The sequence below is a fragment of the Pezoporus wallicus genome, unplaced genomic scaffold, assembly GCF_028554395.1.
Source record: "Pezoporus wallicus isolate ANWC-B61680 ecotype Strahan unplaced genomic scaffold, APGP_CSIRO_Pwel_v1 contig_2132, whole genome shotgun sequence".
Classification (NCBI taxonomy): Eukaryota; Metazoa; Chordata; class Aves; order Psittaciformes; family Psittacidae; genus Pezoporus; species Pezoporus wallicus.
The window spans coordinates 530,526-554,598 of NW_026637551.1; the positions used below are offsets into that span (position 1 = coordinate 530,526).

General features: G+C 40.4%; 1 protein-coding gene across 1 annotated transcript; it reads left to right on the plus strand.

The window, feature by feature from the left end:
• Positions 1–963: 963 nt before the first annotated feature.
• On the plus strand, positions 964–22,725 carry LURAP1L (leucine rich adaptor protein 1 like). The gene is made up of 2 exons (XM_057406237.1): positions 964–1,369; positions 22,272–22,725. The coding sequence occupies exons 1-2, from the start codon at positions 1,166–1,168 to the stop codon at positions 22,644–22,646; spliced, it is 579 nt and encodes a 192-aa protein (XP_057262220.1). The 5' UTR covers positions 964–1,165; the 3' UTR covers positions 22,647–22,725.
• Positions 22,726–24,073: the final 1,348 nt, after the last annotated feature.

A 24,073-nucleotide genomic window follows, 5' to 3' on the forward strand; every position in this document is an offset into this window, starting at 1 on the left:
TCAATAACTCTTAAAGTACTGATGAAATTACTTCACAGAGAACGCCTGGTTTTCTGTAACAATACTTTGTTGTCCCAAGCTCACCACACCACTTTTTGTGATTCTAGTAATTATAAAGCAGCTGGCACCCAAACAGGGTGGCTGGCATCACTCTCTCAAGCCCCCGACATGCAGCTTCACAGCTGGGGCTATTCATACTCCAAGTTTCATGCATAAAAGACTTTTCAGCGCAGTGAGGTTTACACAGCAACACCTGGGGTCAAGGAGCAACAGGGCACTTCCAGCACTGCTATCTTCATGCCTCAATGTCAGAATTACAGCAACTGGCTCAGCCTTAAGTTTTGCTTTTTAAAGAGAAGGGAGTACAAAAAATTACAAGGCAGGAAGGAGGGGGAATCAGCCTGCCTGCAATAAAATCTATTTGACAAGTGGAAATAACATCCATACTGTATGTACACTCCCATCCCAGTTAGAAAGGGATCTAGGGCCACAGAGCTCTGGAGACATTTTTCTTTTTTTTTTCCTTTTTTCTCCTTTTTTTTTTCTTTTTTTGTTTTCCTCTTCCATATTTTCTTTTTACTCTTTCCTTCTCCTTTTCCCTCCCCTCTCCTCCCTACCTTCTCTTTTCCTCTCTGTCCGCTTTTTCTCCTCCCTGTCCTCTCCCATTTCCCGAAGGCACACACTGTCCGCGAGCCCTGCCCGGAAGCTCCCGAGAGAGGGCCGCACTCCACGACGGGCGGGGGCGCCCCGCCGCCGTGTCGCGCCTCTTCTCTATCCCTTACGGTAGGAGGGCCGCCGCGCCTCTTCCACTTGCCACCGGCCTTTAAAGTCAAGGCTGGCCAGGCGGAGCGATGACTTGGGTCCTGCTCCTGGGGCGCTCTGCGGTCTCGCGGCCGGAGCGCCGCTGCGCCCCCTTTTCTTTTAGGAGGACTTTTTCCCTATCGTCCTCATTCGCCTGCTCTTGAATTTCCACGCTGTGGTAAAGAACCGGTGCGAGCGAGGGCTGATTGGCCCAGGAAGTCCCCATGCCTGCGGCGGGTCACCTGCGCGGCTCTGCCGCCGGCTCCGGCGCGGTTGCGGATTACCGCGCCTCCGCGCCCGTGCCGCGGCCGCGTGGCCGCGGGTAGTGCCGGCGCCGCGGCCGCGGGTCCGTCCGGGGCAAGCCATGGAGCCCGGCTCCCCGCTAGACCTGCGCGACGTTGAGCAAAAGCTGGGGCGCAAAGTGCCCGAGAGCCTGGCGCGGCCGCTGCGCGGGGAGGAGCTCCCGGAACGCCCCGCCACTGCCGCCGCGGCCCCTGGGCCCCGGCGCGGCCGCGCCGCCGCCTTGGTCCAGCTGGAGACAAAACTTCACCTCCTGAGGCAGGAGATGGTGAGTAGCTGAGAGCCGGCCGACGGGCCCTGCCGCAGCGCTTGGGGCAATTGCAGCCTTCCTGCACCGCCGCCTCCCTTCGGCGGCACCGGCCCGCCGCCGGCAGCGCTCCCGGCGGGGTCGGCCGGGGACGGAGGCGGCTTTCCGCCCGCTCTGGGAGCCGGCTCCGGCGCAGGGAAGTGGTGCTGCACGGCTCCAGGGAGCAGCTGTCGCCTCGCATCGGTCCGGTGCGGGGATGTGCAGCCGGGGTGGCAGGAGGGAGGCGGTACCCTGGGTGCTGCCCGGCGGGAGCGGTGGACTGCTCTGTGAACGGCGTGCGGCTGGTCGGCTGTGACTCGCTGTTGGCTTGTGTTCCCCTGCCAGCTCCCAAGGCTGCTGTACCAATAAACGAAATAGCGCTCTCATCTTTCTCTTGCAAATGCCTTTCTGCATCCCACCGGTTCCTTACGGGTGACTAATACCCAAAGAGGCACTAGATGTTTTCAGGTTGAAAATTTGACCTGTTATTAAGTGACAAAATTTCTGGACAGAGGTCTTCAGAGGCTTATTTAGTTATAAACAGGCTGCAGAAGATGCACAGTAATTCTTGAACAACCGACCATTTATAATTTGGCTGAGAGGGGTTTTTTCGGTTTGGTTTTTTTTTGAGGGTTGGGTTATTTGGTTGGTTGGTTGGTTTGGTTTTGTTTTTGTTTTTGCCAATGGTCTGTGGTGGGACTGTGCTGTATTTAGTTCAGAACTTATGACTTGTTTACTGTTTTAACCCAGGAACTTCTCCTACTTGGTATGTCACCATCTCAATAAACTTATTTTTTGATGATGATGTAAAATGATGATGCTGGCTCTATTCTTTTAATGCAGAAAAAAACCCCAACCCTCTGCAATCAAGTGAGCAAGAACTAGTAAGCACTCATGAGATAATGATTCTTATAATGCATAATACTTGAGATGTGTGAGCATAGTTAGCTTCCGTTTCTACTAGAGTGTAATTGGTAGGTGAAGTTTCAAGACTTTTTTAGTAGCAGTTCTTTCCCTAGCTCTTGCCACTAGCTTATTTGAAAACAGTATGGAATTTGAGCTTGCTTGGAATGAGGATTTTGCTGGCAACATATTGAGATGGCTTTATGCAACTATCTTAGAACTTGGCCGTTTACAGCAAACAAAGTAATCTCATCCTATGTGAACAAGCATAATGCCATACCATCAGTTGCTGTGCAACCTTACGCATATATAAGTAAAAGGTGGGTTAGCAAGAGTTTTTAAAGAATAAGCTTGCTAGGGGAAAAGGGAAATAAGGAAAGGATATTCTGAGAGTTAACAGCCAAGATAATGATGTTAATCTGGAGAGATAATTTATAAATCACACTTGCTATTGTATAGCTTCATATGGTTTAAGAGATTCTCACAAATTATCGATGTATTTTAGTCTAATGATCACTGTGGATTTCAATTTTAACGCTAAGCTCTATATTGTCAGCATAGGTCATGTTTGTTTTTCAATTTTAAGCCTGCACAAGGGGTGTAGAGTGGCCTGCCGTTAGCATGTCATGTAAAACTATTAGGGATGTTGGACCGAAAAGGAAACAAATAAGGTGGGCAGAGTTCTTGGCATGACTGTTTCAACATGTCATGACAGTTAGGCTTGTTAATGGAGGGGAGGAAAAGTGACTTGTCCTCATCACCCTTTGAGTTGTTCACCTACTTCATACTTCCAAGTTTCATGTCACAGTCTTCAGTTTGCCTCTTCTTTCCCCTGCCACAGAGTTTCCCTTTTCCCTGCCTACCCTGAACATGACTATGTTTTAGTCCCAACATCCTTGACTGCTCCGGTTCTTTGTCACTTTGGCAGTCAGAGTGACTTTAACATCTAACTCATTGCTCATGCTAAGTAACGGGAGTTCTGCTACATACCTCTTCCCGTTCGATTTCTAGTCTGTGGGTGTCCATGCTCTCAGACAGTTTATGTAATCCAGAGCATGAAAATGATCTGCCTTCCTGGGGTTTTTCCCTGCTCTCTTTAGTGAGCAAAGAAACTGGTTACTTAAGGATTTTCCATTATCGTTAAAGATTCTTCTTGTTCTTAGTCTGTCACCTTCTGCTATGCCGTTTTCTTTTTGACATTGTACAGATATTATCAATTTAAGAACAGCATCAGGTCAAAATCATACTGTTTCTTCCTGTGTTTCTTTATTTTTTTCTTCTCCTGCACATCATTCCTAAAACAGAGCCAAAATTTCTATCTATCTTCTTGTTTCTCACCTCTGTAGTGCATTATTTTTTGGCTTCACTGTAAGGTCTAAAAGGCCTTAAACATGTAGAAAAGTAGTTTATAGCTGCTGCAGTTGTAAACAAATGCAAAGGAAAATACTAAAAATTAAGAAAAACAAATGTCATCAAGCTATCTTTTTCTAGTTGCTCTGTGAGGGCAGTTTCTGAAGCCTACTCACTGCACTTTGAATAAGCACATCTGTGCTTTGCTTGCTTGCTTCAGACTTGAGACAAACCTTTAAGTGTTTACAGAGCAAGGTCATCCAGGCTGTTTTTATCTATGACTGGTCTAGTCATACATAAAATACTGAAGGCTGTTTACTGTGGTGACACCTTAATCTTCGAGCGGTCCTGTCTCATTGTTTTCTTGTATTTGTGTTTTTGTTAATGAAGATATTTTGAACAGTTTTTGAGGGTTGTTTTTTTTTAAACTTGGCCTTATACAAATTCTGCAATTATGCAGCTTGACTTCCGTCCTTTCCCACAGCTATTGTTTGTCACAATGACTGTGCCTTTGCTGACAAATTTCCACTAAATCTGACAGAGCAGTTTTATAGACACTGCCTTAGTATGTTCTGACTTATCATTATGTTTAAATAATGGTGATCCCAAAGTTCTTGGCTGTATTAAGGATGTATTTTACTGTTAACTATGTTTTCTTGTCACTTCGCAGCTCATAGCTACTATAAAATACCTCTGAGTTCCTTCATCATCCCATTGTTTGTCCCCTGACAGTAAAGAACAAGGGAAACACACCTGAACCTGTTTGTAAAGCTTGGAAGTAGACAGAAAGCTTTAGCTCAGGCAACATGTAATCCTTCCAGTGGCCAGAGTAAATTAAAATGTACAGGAGTGGAAGCAGGTGCAAGTTTTTGTTTATTTAAAACTGGAGGGCCATCTCCTTTCCTGTCAATGCACACTTTGTCCTTCCAAATAAATCGATCTTCTGTTCTTCTACCCATCTTGTTTATGAGAAGCTAGTGCATATCTTGCTTCAGAACAAAGTAGCGTTATCTGTTGAACTGGATACTTAGGAGGAAGAGAAGAGATGGTGTAAGCTTTGAGAACTCTCAGCAAGTTGCCATGTCCTTGGGCTGGAAGAAGATGAATGATATGGTGGAAGTGATTACCTCTCCTGTGTCAACTACTGCAGTGGATTTTTGAGAGATAAGGGTATTACCATGCCAATATTTGACTTGGAAATGCTGGTTTTGACTGTGAGTTAAAGCACCTGACAGATTGGTGGTGGGTGTGTGTGGCCATGAGGCTTGCATCTTGCTTCTTCAGATACTTTTGCTGTTCCCAGTGTATGGTTCTTTTCCCATTAAGCCTGATACTTTAAGCCCGGTTTTGCTGGTAGTTGTTTGAATCACACACGAGGCACCACAGTATCTTTCTTAAAATGTGTACTTGCTTGGCCAGGCCTCCTTTTCCTTCTTTACCTTGTTTTCCCCACCAAGGCCATGATGGAGATTGTATTAAATCCTGCAGACCTTTGAGGCATAAGGCCATCAAGTAAAAGGGACAAACAAAACGTAATTGCCAGTGTGGGTCATCATAATTGCCAGAGCTCTGGTCATCCTAGGATGTGATGAATACTTCATACTAGCCAGTATGCCCTTGATTCAGTATGAAATTTGTCACAACAGTAATGTTAAACTTTTTGCTCCTGTGGTATTTTAGGTGGAATCTTCCATCAGAGGATTAATAGTAGCCTTTTAGAACTGCAGTCTTATTCCTGTTGTATCATGCTGCTGAGGTCACCACTCAATATGTATGACTTCAACAGCTACACACTGCAGTAAATAATCAGTGAGGTTTGTTCTGCAGGCCAAAATGATACTGCTTCAAAAGCCTCATTTCTCCTTCACAAGTTCCAGGATTACTCAAAGGAAGATTTTCCTTAACACATGGAAAAAATTTGTGGGTTTGCTTTCTTTTGTTTTTGTTCAAAAGTTTCCCAAATCAACTTTTTATTGTCTCTTCGAAAGCTAAAAAGGCTAAATCAAGTGTAGTCTGTGTTACATTCAGTAAAAAAAAAAAAAAATCAGCATGCTTTGCATAAAACTAACACAGGCAGAAAAGGTAAACCGTGTCCTGGAATTGAAGGGTGAATGGCAGTGCTGAGACTTTAGGTGAGAGTCCTTCTGTTGAGGATCAAATATTAATGAGTTTGAAGGCCAAACTGGGTATTCTGAGTGTAGCAGTTTTTAGGGTGAAGCAATAAAAGAAAATGTAAACAATCCTATTGCCAGGAGGCTGAGTGTGTCCTATTTAGGCTAGAGCTATTTGGGGTAGAGACTTATTGCTGTGCTCTCTCATTAGCTAAGTTTTCTTCCCCTTTGTTTTCCTAGTTCTATCTTAGTATAACAATTTTTAAAAGGCTAATTAGCATGGAGTCCTGACAAAATGAAGCAGAAGTACTTTTCACTGATTGGAATTAGGGAAGTAAGATCTTTGTGATGCCAGTCCTTTTCTTTTTCTTTTTCTTTTTTTTTTTTTTTGTTACATACCCTTAGCATGTAAATGAAGGCACAAGCTGGAGGGCAGAGCTGCTGCAACTCTATTCTACCAGCTTTTAAAAGTTTGGACAACTTCAGATTTGCTTAGATTTGTTAGATCCACAGTTGTGGGGGGGTCTGCCTTTATTAGTTTCTTTAAAGGACCTTCTTAAAAAAGTCAGCAACTGTGATGTGAAACGTCTCCAACGCATGCTGTAGGTGCAAGCTGCTAAGTTCAGTGTTTTGTATGATAACATCAATTGACTTAACTGAAGCCAAGATCTGGTTCAGTGTGTCTAGTCAGCAACACAAAGCCGTGTATCAGATGCCGGTTTTCTATTAGATTGAAATTTTCGCTTAAAAACTAGATTGAAGATAAAATCTTAAATATAAAATTACTAGTGGCTAAGCCTCAAGCCTACATTGGAGAGTTTGATTGAGCTTGGTTTCCTAGCAAGCAGTTATTCAGTGAATTACTAAATGAGTCTTTTCTTGGAAGTAGAAAGGCAGCATACAGAAATCATAACGCACTTATTTCTCCAACTCCTCCTGAAAGTTCACTAAAAAAGGAGGTAATCTTGGATCTTGCTAATGAGTTCTCTCCTTCATACCCTCTGATTTGCATGATGTACTAGAGTTTGTAATTTTTACATATAATGCAGATTGGACAGTGATATCAAGATACTTGGGTTAAAGGGGATTTGTAAATTGAACCTTGGGGAAAAAGATCAAATCTAGCAAGAAAAAATCTCAATCCAGTTATAGTACCAGAACTTTGCCAAGTTTTCCATCTTTCAGACCATCTTTGGAAGGACAAGGTGAGCAAGGTTATTTAAATTAACGCATATTTAAATGTATCTTTTGAGTGGCAAATCTCATCCAGTGCCTGACAAAAGGATTGAAATTGTGGAACATCTTTATGTTGTTATACTCAGTCAGTGCTTATGGCTGTTCTCATTCAGCTATAGCAGCCATTGAACGTTTTAAGTCCCTGGGAAGTACAGGTGAATATGCTTACATTATTAGCTACTGCTGGACCAAAAGTCTGTGAAATGTTGCTGATCCCTTACCTAGCAGCATCAATGTGATACACAAGTGCTCAGGTATGGATCATCACAGCAGTGTCAGAGATATTTTCAGATTTCCAGTTAGACTGCTCATGTATGGTGAGACACTTGCCAGCCCTTATTTCAAAGAGTATATGTTATACTTTGATGTTGCTTCTTTCCTGATTACTTTGTTTCAAGGGAAGAGAAAGCTTTTAATCTTTGATGATGCTTTTTAAAGTCTGATTGCTGACAATTTTTAATGAAAAGACATAAAGACTAAACCCCTTCTGCACAGACCTCTACAGTTAAGTGACTTATAATAGCTTTTAAAAAATAGATTACAAACTTTCTGATTAAATCAGTAGAACAGCATGATTTTCATAGGATAGCCCGGACTGGAAGGAATCGCAAAAGATAATCTGGTTCAGCCTTTCAGGGAAACGGGAGCCTGAATGAGGTTATCAAGCACCGTGTCTGTTTGCATCTTGAAAACCTTCAGTGTTGGGGACTCCACCATGTCCCTGTGGAGGTTGTTCTAGTCATTGATTGTCCTCACTTTGAAAAAAAGTCTTACCTCAGAATGAAACCTCAAGATAAAACAATAGGAGCTGTACCTATTGATCCTTTTCTTCTCCATGTAACTTCTTGTGAAGGTAAAGTATCTGTGCTCTTTGTAGTCGACCTGTAAGTACTGAAATACCATGGTGAAGTTTCACCCAAGACTTCTCCAGCACTTCGATTATCATCATTTTGTGTGGATACTTTGTTTTCTGTAGATACTTACGGCTAACAATAATTAAAAAATACCTTGTGTTCTGTGAGCAGAAAAAATTAAATGAATACCAAATACATGTATTGAGGTAATGGCCAACCAGTGCCTTTCTACTCTTCAACGCTTACCCCCCCCCCCAACAGTGAATAGTTAAAGGAAAATAATACATTTTCAGGTAATTTTTAAGGGTTACAACGTCTTTTGTCTGGTCGCTGCCTTCAAGCTCAAACCCCAGTAAACTTTCCACAATGGACATGTTTATTTCCTTCGTATTTCATTTCTGTCTGTGCTCTGGAAGAGAGGCTGGATACAGGAATCTGGAGCAAGTGAGGGTGAAGTTACAGGAGTAAAAAGACAGAGGACCTGAGCGGTTGAAAAGCAACCAGAATTTAATTAAATTGAGTGTAATTTCTCTTGGATTTTTATCTGCATTTATAACCATGTAAATTGGGCTTCCTAAATGTAAGTAGTGTCAAAAGAGAGTTCTCAGGTTACTGTTTTTAAAAGTAAAGAGCTCTGAACAGGCAATTGTGGGTAATCTCATAATAAAAGGGGAATTTTTGTTATGAAGGCAGGCTTGTAATCTTTGTTTTCCAGTCATCACTCTCATATGTGGGGCTGCTAGTTATGAGCATTTACCGGTGGTGGATTACTTTTTGCCTTCAGGCCATTGTGTTGAATTTCAGCTTCAACCACCCACTTACCCTTATTGGTGTGGAATGGGAGCTGGCATCTAGTAGGGCAACTGGAGCCTGAGATGGCATCAGCAGGTAATTTCGTTTCTGAATTTGAGAAGTCTGTAACTATTTTGATAGCAATAGTAAGACCATCTCAGGTCAGAAGTTCTGTGCCACACACAGTCTGTAATTATCTGTGTAGATATTTTTAAAATCTTACTGAAACACAGGTAACAGGCAGTGCGTGAAACTTTAGCATGTTTTTTTTTGTGAATGCAAACCTCCTGTACTGGAGATAGATAGGAAAGCGATGACTTTAGACACTGTGATGATGCAGAAGTAGCTTTACTAAATATTGCTGTAAAATAGCTGAAACAAAAATTGCTCTTTTCAGGCTTGTCAAAAAGCTATTGCATTATTTACAGTGCTGATGAAACTGTTAATGGCAGCTGTTAAAAGCAACTGAAGAAGGAGGCAGGAGAAAAGTGAATTTGGACTGAAGTGTGAGGGTGTCCATCAGCACAGAAATTCTGAAGAGCAGGATTACCCAGTTTGGGCTGATTAGTTAACAGATAGGTAAAACAAAACCAAATCCACCCCACCCCAAAAAGAAAAAAAAAAGAAATACCCACCCTCTGTAAGACTTACATATGTCTTACATATCTGTTACAAACTTTCTGATTAAATCAGATGAACAGCATGATTTTCATAGAACAGCCCAGGTTGGAAGGTTTCTCAAAAGGTCATCTAGTTCAGCCTTTCAGGAAAAAGAGAGTCTGGATGTTCTTGTTAAGAAACTTCCAGGTCACTTGAGCTGTTCTCTTGTGCTGTCCTGTGGTCTTGTACATACTGTAGTTGTTTTCAAGCAGTTTTGAAATACCCTTGTCACTGGATAGAATCACAGGATGGTTTGGGTTGAAAGGGACCTTAAAGATCATCTAGATACAACACCCCTGCCATGGGCAGGGACTCTTTTTTGCTGAAAGCCCTGTCACAGCTTTTAACATGCTTTCTCTTTGTCACCAGTCATTTACAGCTTAGGTGTCAGTGGGTGTCTTACCGAGTCTGTCTTTGTCTGTGGTGAGAGCTGGGTTCTGTCCAAAGTGACCAGTCGTCCCATAAAGAGCTTCGGGTTCTGAAAAGCTGTTCAGCTATGTACCTGAGCAGTTTTGCGAGCATGAAGAAATGCTTGCCTGTGTTAGGGAAGTGTTCATGACAACCATCTGGAAGGAACCCTAGCCTGAAGGATGACCAAAATAAGTGACCAAAATACATCCAGAGGGTCTGTAAGCCACCTTGTGTTACAGCTTTGAAAAGTATAAACAACACAGCTCAAGTGTTTTCGAATCTAGAAGCATATTTGGATGGTGAGTTATTTTAGAAATGTCCTGTGTTGGGTTCCAGTGCTGTGGATGAGCAGGAATAAAATGTGTCTGAGGATTCTGCCCTTGAAGCTGCACCAAAGAAGGCTTCCCTCTTTCCGAAAGAGGAGATAAGGAAAGGACACTAAGGAGTATATATATGTCAGTTGTTAAAGTATGCAACCTTCCCCAGAGCTTCCATGAACATGGAGATGCGCAGTACTGGCACAACTATGCAACCCTAGCCTTGGCAATCTAATCCTTCTCTTCCCTTTGAACTAATTTGGCATTTCTTAATACTTATGTTTTGTCAGGGGAATGCTATGGCACATTTGTTAATTAACAGGAAACACAAACTAGCTAAGCTGCTAGGAGAAGTTATGTGAATGTTTCAGTTGCCATGGTGTAAAATAAACTCTTCTCAATACTCTAAGGCCCTGCTGACTGCAATGCCAGGTGAAGCTAAAGCATTTAGTGCCCATAAATCAGTGTTAAATTGCTATTTGACTACTGGGAATTTCAGATTTTATAAACACTCTACTGGCTTAATTTGTAATTTTTTTTACTGTTATTAGATATCAGCTGCATTCATGACTAAAATGCTTCCGGAAGGACAGTCATTTTACTGCATTGCTGCATTGGCCATGAAACCTCCTTCACTCATCCAATTATATTGTAACAAATGTGCTGAGTGTTTCCAAGCTCCCAAGGTGGAAGCAAAGATAGAACAGTTCTGTTGCTTTCCATTTTTCTGAGTATTATTTTTTTTCTATAGGAAGGCATAGTTTAAAGAAAAATTCCATTTGAAATGGTTGTACTGCTTTTTGTAACTCGTGTGGTTATGGGACATAACAGACACTGGACGTGACTCTCTTTATACGGAGTGTTTTCTGAAAAGATTTTGTTAGTCTACAAAGCTTGAGATTCCGACTTTGACCCTTCAAATAATTATAAATGACTAGGAAAAACAGTTCTGACAGCAAGGAGGAAACTGTGAAGCGTTTCTATATAAGAAGGATCTTCATCAGTTTGTCACTTCTTCAGGAAACTAATGAAGTGACTACCTAGCATCCTTCCTGGGATAAGACTTAACATGTGAGTTTGGAAGCATGCCTGGAGAAGGACTGTTCCAGCCACATTGCAAGCCTGAATTTGTTCTGCAAGTTTGGCTGCTAATACAGACCGTTTTCTCTGTTGGGCAAAGCCAAATGATGTGTGTTGAGTATAAAGTACATAATGATAAAATAGTGGCAATGTAGTTTTTTTATGTAGTTTGTTACTGAAGAAACCTTTCCATGGTCAGGAAGGTTTTCTGACTAACAGTATTTGGAGGGGTCTAAAAAATATGTCAAGGTGGAGAAGTCGTTCAAGTTTTACAATGTCTCTGATATAGACTGTTGTTCTAGTCTTCTCAAAACTATACAGTTATGAGGAGTGAGCACAAAACCAGAGTGATAATTTTTAGATTTTTCCTGATCCGTAACTACAAATGCATTTTGCTTTCACAGGGTCACCTCAGCAACTGTCACAGTTAATGGGCTGTCCATGTGTTGTGGGAGAATTGTGCCATACACTGAAATATTTTAAGTCTCAAGTGGTGGCCTGTGGCAGGTTCCTGCCATTATAGGTTTTGTAGGAGGAAACTAAATGCTGCAACAGTAGAGGAGAAAGCTTCTTTGCAAGAAAAGAGCAGTACCACAAGCATGTCAAAGCAACAGTAATTTTCTTCAACTTCAGTTGGCCATGGAATTTGCATGTTCCATTGTTAACTCCTAGCACTAGCTGCTGTGACTGGAGCAATGGAGTGGAGGCACAGCTGCTGTTTTCCCCGTAGGCAGATGAGGTAGCTCACAGTGACCATTCTGAATTCATTTCATAAAGCTGGTATCGCAAAAGCAGGCTTGAATTTCAAGAAAGTTCAGATTTGTCCCCAGTAGTAACATTGTCATGTCTTAGTTCTGACTTAATGGAACAAGTTGTTCTGGTTTGGTTTTGGGTTTTTTGTTGTGTTTTGTTTTTTTGTTTGGTTTGTTTGGTTTTGTTGGTATTTTCTTTTGTTGCTTTGTTTCTGGTTTTGGTTGGGTTGGTTTTTTTGTTTGTTTGTTTGTTTTCCTTTTAAAAATAATAATGAGGCAAGGAGCACTGTTGTCTCGGTAAAAGCAACATTTTCAAACTGGATCTGCTTTGACTTTTTAGTTCTAGGCTTTTAAACATACTCCTACACTGCCGGTATTAAATTCTATTAATTTTTAAAGAGATGAGCAGGTCTGGAGTGCCTGTTAGTCAAACCTAATTCATAAATTAACCTGTATGTTTTCTGTTTTGTTTTATTTTCCATGGTATTCTGAAGAGCATGTTTTGGTCAAGAGAAGCATAAGTAAGGCAGAGAGTGAAATCCAGCGAAAAAGAAATAAATCTAAATATTGCTCTTGAGCCCCAGTGCTGCCTCATGTCTGTGGGGAAGACACAGTTCTGTGCTGTGGCTGGTGTCCAGAGCACATTAGAATGATGCTGTGATCATCCATTCACGGTAACACTTTCTGACACCCATAGCCGATTGTTACCACTGAATATTCACCTCAGTGTTTGCAGTGGTGTTATCTTGTCTGTCGACATATGTGAGTCCCTACTATGGATTTTTCTGGACGTCTTCACCTCTGTCATACTAGATACATTTCTATGGTCAGATGCTGCTTTTATGACAGCAGTATGACATACTTGGAAGCATGCACCTAAAACTTCCCATCGTATTAGAACCTTTTTGCTCTTCTCAAACCCCAGCATTTCCTCACTGCTCCCTCTCTTGTTCATTCGACTAACCTCTAAAATAATCAGGACCCTTTTATAAACCTTCCTTTTATATTCATTCTTACTCCTGAGGCTGGATGTTTCTGTCTCTGAATTCTATGATGCATCCATATATAAAAGGTGATTTAGCATTTTTTATTTGGGCAGGAAGTGATGAAATAGGGACTTAACTAACCTTTATTTTTTTCCTGCCCCTTGCTCTCTGATGTATAGCACGTTTCTCTCCAATAATGACTGTCATATCTACTTAGTAGGTATTTAAACTGCCATTTTTCACAGTAAAATAAAGGGATGGCCAAAAAATTAAAATACAATGAACGAACAAAAAATATTTCCCCATGAGAATTTTGTGTTACAGTTAAGCATACAAGAGACCTCAAATAGTGTGATCTTAAAAAACACACAAACTGAAACCCCACGACTGTACTCTACTGGGTGAATGATTCATCCAAATCATTGAGATTTTACTAGGTATTAATGCAAACAGGAGGCTGACCACACATACGCCAAAGAAAAGGATCATCCATATTTTAGGGAGGTGGAAAAAGGCCTTGAAAGCCATTATTTTATTATGGAGATAATGTAATTAAACAATTGCACAGCTTGGTGTTATGCATTTTCCTGGTAAGTCTGAAGGAGATCAATTAGTATGTATAAAATTTATGTATTAAAATAGAGTGTTGTAAGAGAAATGTAAATCACCAATACTGTAATTTCCTATACCAGAAGATAACCACACTGGCATAATATTTTGCTCATAGACTTGCAAGTAATTTCCTTGAGCCCTGTTCATTAATGTATTTACATTCGTTGCTTACTGAGCTAACTTGTTCCCTTATAAAGTAGCTCTGACTCCTCATTATTCAGGTGGTGGCTCAGATCAGATCTGCCCACTTCCTTGCTTTAGCTAATGGTAAGCTCTGCTTACAGGAGAATCCTTTTCTTGCTGATGTGACATCACACTCTTTCTTCTCCTTCACAGTTAGAAAGCACTGTTCACAAAGTTATGTTATGTTGCTGCCAAATTGTACAGAAGGATGTGTAGAAATAATTATTGTACGCATTTGGTGCAGGATTGTGGTGGGACTGCACCAGGTTGAAACAAGGTCATGAGTAGGTGAGTGGTTTTTAAACTAGCAAAGTCAAGGGACCCATTATTTTTTTCTTTCCATTATTTTTTTTTTTTTTTCCTGGAAGGCATGCTAAGGCACATGAAAAACAAGGAGGTGCTTGGTGACAGCCAGCATGGCTTCACTAAGGGGAAATCCTGCCTGACCAATTTGGTGGCCTTCTATGGTGGGGTTAAGGAACTGATAGACGAGGGTAGAGCAGTTGATGTCATCTACCTGGACTTGTGTAAAGCATTTGACACTGTCCCACACAACATCCTTGTCTCTAAATTGGAGAGACATCAATTTGATGGATGGACCACGTGGTGAATAAAGAACTGGCTGGATGGCTGCACACAAAGAGTTGTGGTCAGTGGCTCAGTGTCCAGCTGGAGACCAGTAATGAGTAGTGTCCCTCAGGGATCGGTGTTGGGACCAGTCTTGTTCAACATCTTTGTCGCTGACATGGACAGTGGGATTGAGTGTGCCCTCAGCAAGTTTGCCAATGACACCAAGCTGTGTGGTTCGGTTGATACACTGGAGGGAAGGAATGCCATCCAGAGGGACCTCGCCACGCTTGTGAGGTGGGCTGATGCCAACCTTATGAAGTTTAACCATGCCAAATGCAAGGTCCTACACCTGGGTCGGAGCAATCCCAGGCACAGCTACAGGTTGGACAGAGAAGAGATTCAGAGCAAGCAGTGCTGCGCAGAAGGACTTGGGGGGGTGCTGGTCGATGAGAAAATGAACATGAGCTGGCTTCAGTGTGCGCTTGCAGCCCAGAAAGCCAACCATATCCTGGGCTGCATCAAAAGGAGTGTGACCAGCAGGTCGAAGGAGGTGATCCTGCCTCTCTACTCTGCTCTCATGAGACCTCACTTGGAGTATTGTGTGCAGTTCTGGTGTCCTCAACATAAAAAGGACATGGAACTGTTGGAACAAGTCCAGAGGAGGGCCACGAGGATGAGCAGGGGACTGGAGCACCTCCCGTATGAAGAGAGGCTGAGAAAGTTGGGGCTGTTCAGCCTGGAGAAGAGAAGGCTGTGTGGAGACCTCCTAGCAGCCTTCCAGTATCTGAAGGGGGGCCTATAGGGGTGCTCTTCCTTAGGGACTGTAGTGATAGGACAAGGGGTAACGGGTTAAAACTAAAACAGGGAAGTTTAGATTGGATATAAGGAGGAAGTTCTTAAGGGTGGTGAGGCACTGGAATGGGTTGCCCAGGGAGGTTGTGAATGCTCCATCCCTGGCGGTGTTCAAGGCAATGTTGGACAGAGCCTTGGGTGAGATGGTTTAGTGTGAGGTGTCCCTGCCCATGGCAGGGGGGTTGGAACTAGATGATCTTAAGGTCTTTTCCAGCCCTAACTATTCTATGATTCTAAGGGTGCAGACAGAAGCTGAAGTCTTAGTGACTGCTCACTTTCTGAACAGCTGGGACTTCAGTGATTGTAATGAATGCTGCCTAGAAATCTGCAGTGAGGATTTTTACAGTTTTGGTGCCTTCCGGAGAAGTAAGAATATAAATAATATATTTTGTAAAAGAAGGCAGAAAATAAGCAATCAAGATAACCTCTGTAACCTGCTATAATGTTTTTATTGCGACTCATCATGGAAGTACAGCTGAGAAAGTTCAGTGTGACGTGCTCAACTTGTAGAAATAAGCTCTATCAGCAAACTGCAACTGCAAATCAGCCACGGCTCACAAAAATTTAGCTTTTGTATCTGTAGCTTTTGTATGTACTCCCTTGTTTGAAAATTGCCACAAGCCTAGAAAACAAAGGGAAAGAAATGGGAAAATGTACCAGCAAGTATTCCAAAATGTCCCATAAGTCCATGCTGAAAGAAACCAGATACACAAAAACTCCTGTTGATCTACATATATATATACCACTGTTGACTGAAATTTAGTTTACCTATATCATAAAATGAGGTAACCCATAGTCAGACAGACATGACATAATGACAAACACTGGAGCACCTATTTCAAGTCACTGACAGTCTCATCTCTGCCAGACTTTGGTCACCACCTCCATTGTTTATGCATATGAAGAAATTGAACAAATGAGAGACCTCACATATAGCGTAAAGTTGATTGGGTTAGATTGAATTATCATTGTGCCTGAATTAAACCAAACTAGTTGACTTTGCAGTGAGGTGGACATGGAGCATTCCACAAGCAGTTACAGATCCACCTGTGCGTACATGATCCCTTCCAGCACAGGCAGTAAACCTGTGCTCTTACTCTCTGCAGCATAAAAGCTCCTTGGCTTTTTGGCAGGTGATGATGAAGATTGCATTCAAATTCAGAAGTCATTCTAGGTATTCTGCTTTTTCATCTTGATCCTGAAATAACATTGCCCAAAGTGGCTTAATTACATGAATAAAACAGTGCAACCATCCTCAATCAGTGGGGCAATTTTGAAGTAGGCTTGAAGAGGTTTAACATGATGCATATGTGCTAATTAAAGTACTGTGAAGCTCGAGCACAGCCTATTAATCATTCTGTGTGTTTAAGGAGCACACATTGTTCTTCATCTGTCATTTGTGGTTATATTTTAGACATGTTAAATGGAAGAGAAAGCATTTATTTTACTCACTGGTGCTAAAAAGCTATTTTAATGATATTCTGAGCTTCCTAACCTTCAAGTGGCATGCTTTATGGTGGTTGCTTAATAAACAAAGCCTGTGTGTGTGATCACACTCATCCCTGTTGTAATGTGGTAGCTGAGTGACTCCAATTAAATAATGCTTGCAAAATAGTCTGAATTTTGGATTTTGAATATGTTGCTTATGGTCTTTTTAGCATGTTACGTATATTCTCCTACCGAAATTTTTGATGAGGCTTTATTGATGAGTTTTATATACTTTCATATCTGCTTACAAATTTGAGTCTCCATAAGGCTCAACTAATTCATCATTGCCAGACAATGTTTATTTGATTTTTCATACTCTCAGCTTTCTCCTTGGGAACTATTTTTTTCAGTTACTTTAAAAATTATTACTCGGTGTTTGTAATAGCAAAGTAACACCAGGAGAAAGTAGAATAAGGTTAGCTTTTGTGAAGAAAGAGACTTCTCCGAATCCAAAACAGATTACTATTTAGACATTGATTGTTAGAGGAGTTTGGTTGATTGGTTGGTTGATTTTATTACATCTCAAGTGAGTTCCTGGAATTCATTGCTCCATGGAAACCTGAGGTAATCTGCCTTTAATAAAACAAAGGGTAAGTAGGTATAACTGAATAACCATAAATCTGTTCATCTTGAATGACACAGGAAATAAATGAAATTGAATGGGAAAGTGGAAAGCTGTCTCTGACATACCCTAGAAAACAGCAGTAGCATTAATATTCCTAAACCGTAGTAATCACAAACATCTCTTTGGCTGATGATGATGATGAGGGAAAGATTCTACTGGGTTAAAATTCTGTTTGTGAAATGGTAGTAGAGCTGTCTGTTGTCCATTTCATCTAACTCTTCATGTGCTAATTCTCTTCCGCAATGCTGCTCATGTGCTGAACCTCTGAGTGTCTTTCAGTGCAGTACCATATTTTGCTACTGTTTCCATCCAACTTCCATTTATTGTGGAATATCCATCAAAAATAATACTGCTTTCGAAACATGGATTCCATAGTTGCCAACCCTAAATCAGTGTCTTGAGTCCTGCTTAAGATCCTATGCAGAGCAGAACTTCTGAGCTGAGTGACTTAAATTGTACCCTGAATACATTAACTTAATGAGTTTAAGATTTTATATCTTGTAGAGACTTACTTCACTGTGCTCTGGCTAAAAGATGTGTCTCGAAGGAAATGCCTTATTATTCAGACTGTCATTTCCTTTCCTTTTGCTAGTGGGCTCTTTGCAGCACACAACTTCAAGGTGCTATGGAAAAAAAATGAAACTAATATATTTTAAATAAACCTAGGAGTATCTTTTCCTCAGACCGCATTTTAGGGTTATCAGTACAATCCCTGCAGACTTCTTGTTAAAATAAGCAGCAGCAGCATGTGACCTCAGGAATCTAAAAGAAAGTAATCTGCAGAAAGGCACTAGAGTTGCAGATATCTTTGACAGATTAAAATGATATAGTGAACAGAATATTTAGCTTTGTCATTTTTAAAGGGGAAGGGGACCCTCTGTGTTTGGAGCTGACTGGAAGCCAAAAATAAAAGTGACTAGGCTAGGGACAGCTAATGCACTATTTTCAGTGGCTGCCAGGAAGTGATAATTATCTTTATTAACAGCCCAGGTCACTGAGAGTTTTATTCTAGAAGCAATATTCTAGTCGAGTTCTTTTTGAAAAGCATAAAAACCATGAATATCTGTATATATCTGCATATACATACATGTACACAGGTGTCCATACGTTTGTATATATAAAAATTCTCTTGAATAAATTATTACTGTGTTGCACAAGTTATAATGGAAGACCATAGGCTAGCTGTGTAAGGAAGAAATACCTTGTTAGAACAACCAGTATGAGAGGGAGGGAGGCACAGAGAGGTGTTTAAGCCGGTTACCTGTTACATATCTGAAGGTCTGGTGTGTCTAAATGCTGATCTGTTCTGTCCACCAGTGCTGCCGGACTGCATCAATTGAAAGATGCCGTTGCTTTAATTTAATTCTTTTCTCTTGCCATGAATAGCTGATGTTAAGCATTTATGATCCTTCCTGAGGACCTGTGCTAGTGTGAATGTACAAACTAAGCAAAAAGATATAAAAGCTCGCCTGTAACCAGAATTTCTTATTCACTCTTGTCACAGTTCGTTTCCTCTGTAAACCTCAAGTTTGTGCTGAGGACTGATACATGCTCACATGCACCTTCCCTCTGGTGGTGCGGTGCTCTACCTTTAACTCAAAAAGCAGCTTCATTCAGAAAAGAAACTGTTCTTAAATACCTGTATTAGCTATGATACACTCTGTTTAGATTATTTCTGGAATGCACTTGTTCCTGTGCATAAGGAATTGAGCTGTCAAACATGATGAGATTTAATTGTGGTTAGTCCGTTTAATTGAACCATCTTGGAAATTACTTCTTTACTCCAACAGTTACATGAGTTGCAGCTGCGTAAGTGCGTATGAACCAATGTGATTGTGTCTGGGCTAAAGCAGATAAGAGGCAAGAAATGTTGCAGTGACATTTATGTGTTATCAAGCAGATGATAAAGTAATCCCTATTAAAGAAAGATGACACCTGGTGAACTACTTTTTAATGTTTGCTTTAGGAAAATCTTAATATATGAGACTTAGGACAACATGGTAGCTTGGAGGAAGAGGACTCAGGTACACAGGAATGCAAAATTTACTCCCAGCAAGGCTGTTCCACAGAAATGTTGAAACTGGGGGTGTATTTAGAACAAGAACAGAACAAATACTTCCTGTGAACTGAATCTGAAATATATGTCTATTTTCTCTAAAAGGGGCTATTTCATTAGAAAGGTGTTGGTGCTAGCTCTTTTAAACACTTAATCAGCCTTTTGGGCAATTTGCTGTCTCTGAGCTTGCATAAGCAAGTTGCTGACATCTGTACTTGCATTTGAGTAGTTGGGTAATTTACTGCTTTCATGGCAGTCTAGTTGCTGAGCAAATAGTTTGTAGTGATTTATGGATAGGAGTAGAGGAACTAGCTTGAGCAAGAGTTGCTACAAAATGGTCAATCTGTTTTCAGAACCTCATATCTGAAACTATGACAGATGGACAGTATTGTTAAAACTGAATGGTAAAGCTGTTCTGCACAGTACCTGGTTGGCTGTGTTAAATCGTGTGATACTAAATTGAGGATAACTCAGAACTCATTCTGGGGACTGGGGAAGGAGACTGTGAATGCGTATGTCAGTCTGTTGCTAGAAAAGTTTGAAATACGCCAACTGTAGCTGTTCTATAATTTTATGACACTGTGTTAGTGTTGCGTTAACCCTAGCTGGTAACTAAGCACCCACTGTCTATTCACTCATTTCCCTCTTCCCTCCAGTGGGATAGGGGAAAGAATTGGAAGAAGAAAAGTGAGAAAAACTTATGGGTTGTAATAAAATCAGTTTAAAAAGTGAAGGAAATAAAAAAAAAAAAAAAAAGCAAAACAAGTGATGCAAAGTGATGCACTATCTCCCACCAACAGACTGATGTCCAGCCAGCTCCCAAGCAATGTTTGCATTGGAAAGACCAAGCCCACAGATTTTATTGCTAAGCACGACATTATATGGCAGGGAACATCCCTTTGGTCAGTTCTGGCCTACTGCCACATCTTTGTCCTTTCCAGACATCTTTCCCAGCCCCAGCCTACTTGATGAGTGTACACCGTGAAGAACAGCAAAGTCCTTGATGCTGTGCTGTCACTGTTCAGCATCAGATGAAACAGTGGTATGCTATCAATGCTGTTTTAATCACAGATAAAAGAATATGGCACCATACTGGCTGCTATGAAGCATCCCAGCTAGAACCAATAAAATATTCTGCAATATCTAACAGAATAAAAATACATAAAAATAGCTTTTTGAACAACTGTGCTGTGTCAGTGTAATTTAGGATGTTGAGAAAATGGTGTTTGTGTATGGAAAGTACCATGTCCAGATCATACTCTTGGCAAAACAAGATGCAGTCTTTGCTTCCTGAGAATAGTGATTCCATCCTAGTCCATTGTGTATGAACAGTACAGGTGCTATATTTCTGTGTGACAGTTGTGGACTTAGAGAATAGCATAAAATGTCTGTTGTCTGGCATCACAGATCTTAATTGTTTTCTTCTTCCTTATTTCTCAATTGACTGAAGATATTCAAATATTTGATATACTGTATTGTCTTTTTTGAATTAATAATCTAGAAGGTAAGATGTTAGTGCCCTATGGAAGAAAAGCATGCAGTGTATATGTACATATTAGATACAATGGCACACATTTTTGTAAAATACACTCAAATTACATATAAAGGAAAGTATTTTCTAAATGCTTAAGAGTGACATATCTGCACCGAGTATACTCGATTAGTACAATTAAAAGATGTAAGAACACAGATAAAATATGACACAAATTACATGCTATATATGGTATCCCTGTGAGTTAATCTGAAATGGCTGGCATCTTTTTTCCAGTGGTTTTAAGCACGTATGCCCTATGCTGACACTGCGGCAAAAGTTCATCTAGGTAAAGGTCTTACTATGGAAGTGATGAGACTGAAAGTGTGTTGTGATGTCAAACATTCAGTGGTCCTGAGGTGCTGTTGGAAAGGTCACAAACCAGCATCTTCTCACAGCATGGGTGGAAGTAGCTTCTGGCTCTCCAAACTTGGTCAAACCCAGAAACTTCCTCAGTTTTTCAGACTGAATTTTCAGTATTTTCACTTGTGTGATGAATAGGAGGTCACACAGATTTTTATTGACTTGTGGTAGGCTGTGATAACATCACAGCTTGTGATGTTTCAGATGAAAAGGAAAAAATCATGAACTAAACCCCTTGGGGATCACCTTTATGTGTCATCTCACTGTGGAAATTTGAGTAAAAAAATAGCTTATAAAATGTCTGTTAAGGAAAACTTGCAGTTAACTTCACAATGTGTGTGAAATGCAGCACTGTAATGCATTGTGCTTTATAATTAAAATTAACACTTCTCTGTGTGTGCATCATCACCACAACTAAGTTGGAAAGTAAGACTTGGTTCTTAATGCGTCTTTTTTATTTAGGTGTGGGGTTTTTTTGCAAATTGTTGCTTTTTTTGTTAATCTGTAATAAGTGGTTGATGGTGAACTCATCATCCTCAGCTAATGGGTTTAAATAATTTCAAATTTACAGTTTCAGTAAGTTCAGTATTTCAACTCTTAGATGTTTATACAGCAGTTTGCAACCTAAACTGAGGGGTAGTATGAATAAAAGTTGCAAGGCTACAAACCTTTTTCCAAATTATGCACATATGAAAATTTTAGATTGCCCAAATAGACATAAAATAAGGGTAGTTTAGGGTGAATGCTCAGCTGCCTGTATCTGCTGAGTAGCCTAGTGTAGCTGTAAATGGAAATGGGGTTTATCGTCTCTGAATAGTAAAAAGCTGTCCCCAAGATTTGTCATAGCAGCTGTGTTTCTTATATAAATGGCATTGTACTGGTTGGTGTGTGTACAAGTCTTCTCATTGACTAGTGTTCGTGTTAATGGACTGCTTTTGTAGTCTGATCAGATTCCACTTCAACTTCATTGGAAGTGTAGCATTAGTATAGCAATAGTGTTTTTTTTTTCTTTTCCTAATTACTTAAATGTATTTGTCCTAGATGTGAAAGGTGGATTTTTTGTGTATTTTTTTTAACACACTTATTGCCTCCAGCTTACTGTTTACAGTTTGAAGAAAATGAGTAATTTTTAAAGTCACTTTTGCCTTGTAGGTTAATCTCCGAGCCACTGATGTGAAGCTTATGCGCCAGCTACTCATCATCAATGAAAGTATTGAATCAATCAAGTGGATTATTGAAGAGAAGACCATTGCGAGCAGAGGTAGCAGTTTGAGTGGCAGCCTGTGCAGCTTGCTGGAAAGTCAGGAGACATCCCTCCACGGCAGCTGTAACAGTTTACAAGACTGTAGTGATGGACTGGATGGAATATCAGTGGGGAGTTATTTGGACACCTTAGTGGATGATGTCCCGGGTCATAACACTCCTTCAGACATGGACAAGTTCAGTGATTCTTCCGTTATGGAGGACTCACAGCCTCTGCATAAGCATCCCAAAATTGATTCGGATGAGTACTACTGTTTCGGTTAATGAGAATACATTCCAGAGGGACGCAAATGCACTTGTATTTACCCTTTTTCTTTGCTGCTATTTTATTTTGTGTGCAAACTTCTCTTGGAAGTAAAACATAGTATGATACTTCAGTTCCACTTCATAACTTGTCTATTGCTTCTAATACATTTTCTCCTTGGTGAGTTGGGCTTTCCTCCTCCTTTTGTTTTTCTTAATTTATTGTTGCAATTTTTCATTTTTGTTTTAATTTTTTTACAACACTATATTTACAGGTCTTTGTAAGTGGTGAAGGTAAAGCTTTATCTTTAAAATGAGACATCAGGGAATGAGATCAACAATTTTGTATTTGTTGGCAATAAAATATCTTCTAATAAATATACATTGTGGTAAATTTTCTTGACTACCAGGTTTGGCCTTTCCAGTGACACTGTTCTTATTGAGCCTTAAATCTGAATCTTGAAAATACCTCTGCAGAATATATTTTCCTTTTATAATCAATGATATTTGATTCTGTTAAGCTGTCTTCGGTTGGAATACAAAGTATCCTAAACTTTTCTGTGTGAAGTTTCTTTCTTCTTGAATATTCTTATCTTTCTTGAGTTACGGTTTTAAATTTTGGGATTCATTGGTGTCTTGCAGTGATGCATTCCAATACTGGAAGCTCTGCATAAGAGTGTATTTCACTTTTGTGCTTCATGTCTTTCATTTTCATTGAACCTGCTGTTTTATAGGTGCAGTCTACATCTGTAAAAAAAAAAAAAAAGGCATCCCACATTAAAAATATTCATGGATATCCATTGGATGCTAAAATTTATCAGCAAAGTTGTTTAAAAAATGTAATATAAAGTCTTGATTAGAATTTTTACCTTGAAGTTTTGTGGGATATAGAGGGCTCCTGTGAAGCATTTTACAGGAGGCAACATGCTGGAAGGCATGACCTGTTTTGCTTTTGTATGCACACCCCTCCTCCTTAACAAGTTTACTTTGATTTTGCCAAATATTATTGCTAAGAGAAAGTCTTGCCCTGCTGTCTTTTTGTTTCCTGATTTACAAATAAAAATTTGCTTTAACCTTTTCGTGCCTACTGGTACAGTTGAGAGCTGCATCTAGTCATTCATACTGGAAGCAGAAAAACAGGTCAACTGCTGTGTGGAAAGTCCTTAGCTTCCGTGGCCCATGCTTTCATGCGGAAGACTAGGAGGCAGATTTTTCTTTTAATTGCTTCAGAATTGAAAAGAAACAAGTTTTTATCCTTCTACAGTGAATAAAAAATAAGAATAAAAGAAATAGCGTTGAACTGGACACTAACAGGTTAATGAACGTATTTCCAGCTAACAGATTGTGAAAGAGATGTTCATACTTACACATAATCTAAAAGTCTTGCCATGTCTGTATTTCTACTTGCAGTAAAATGTGAAATTTCTCACCAAAGAAACTAATGTTTG

Bases quoted from the DNA above. Each gene is read 5' to 3' on its own strand.
- LURAP1L (XM_057406237.1), top strand. From the start codon at position 1,166: ATGGAGCCCGGCTCCCCGCTAGACCTGCGCGACGTTGAGCAAAAGCTG. The intron at 1,370-22,271 runs GTGAGTAGCTGA...TTTGCCTTGTAG, and splicing joins ACCTCCTGAGGCAGGAGATG to GTTAATCTCCGAGCCACTGA.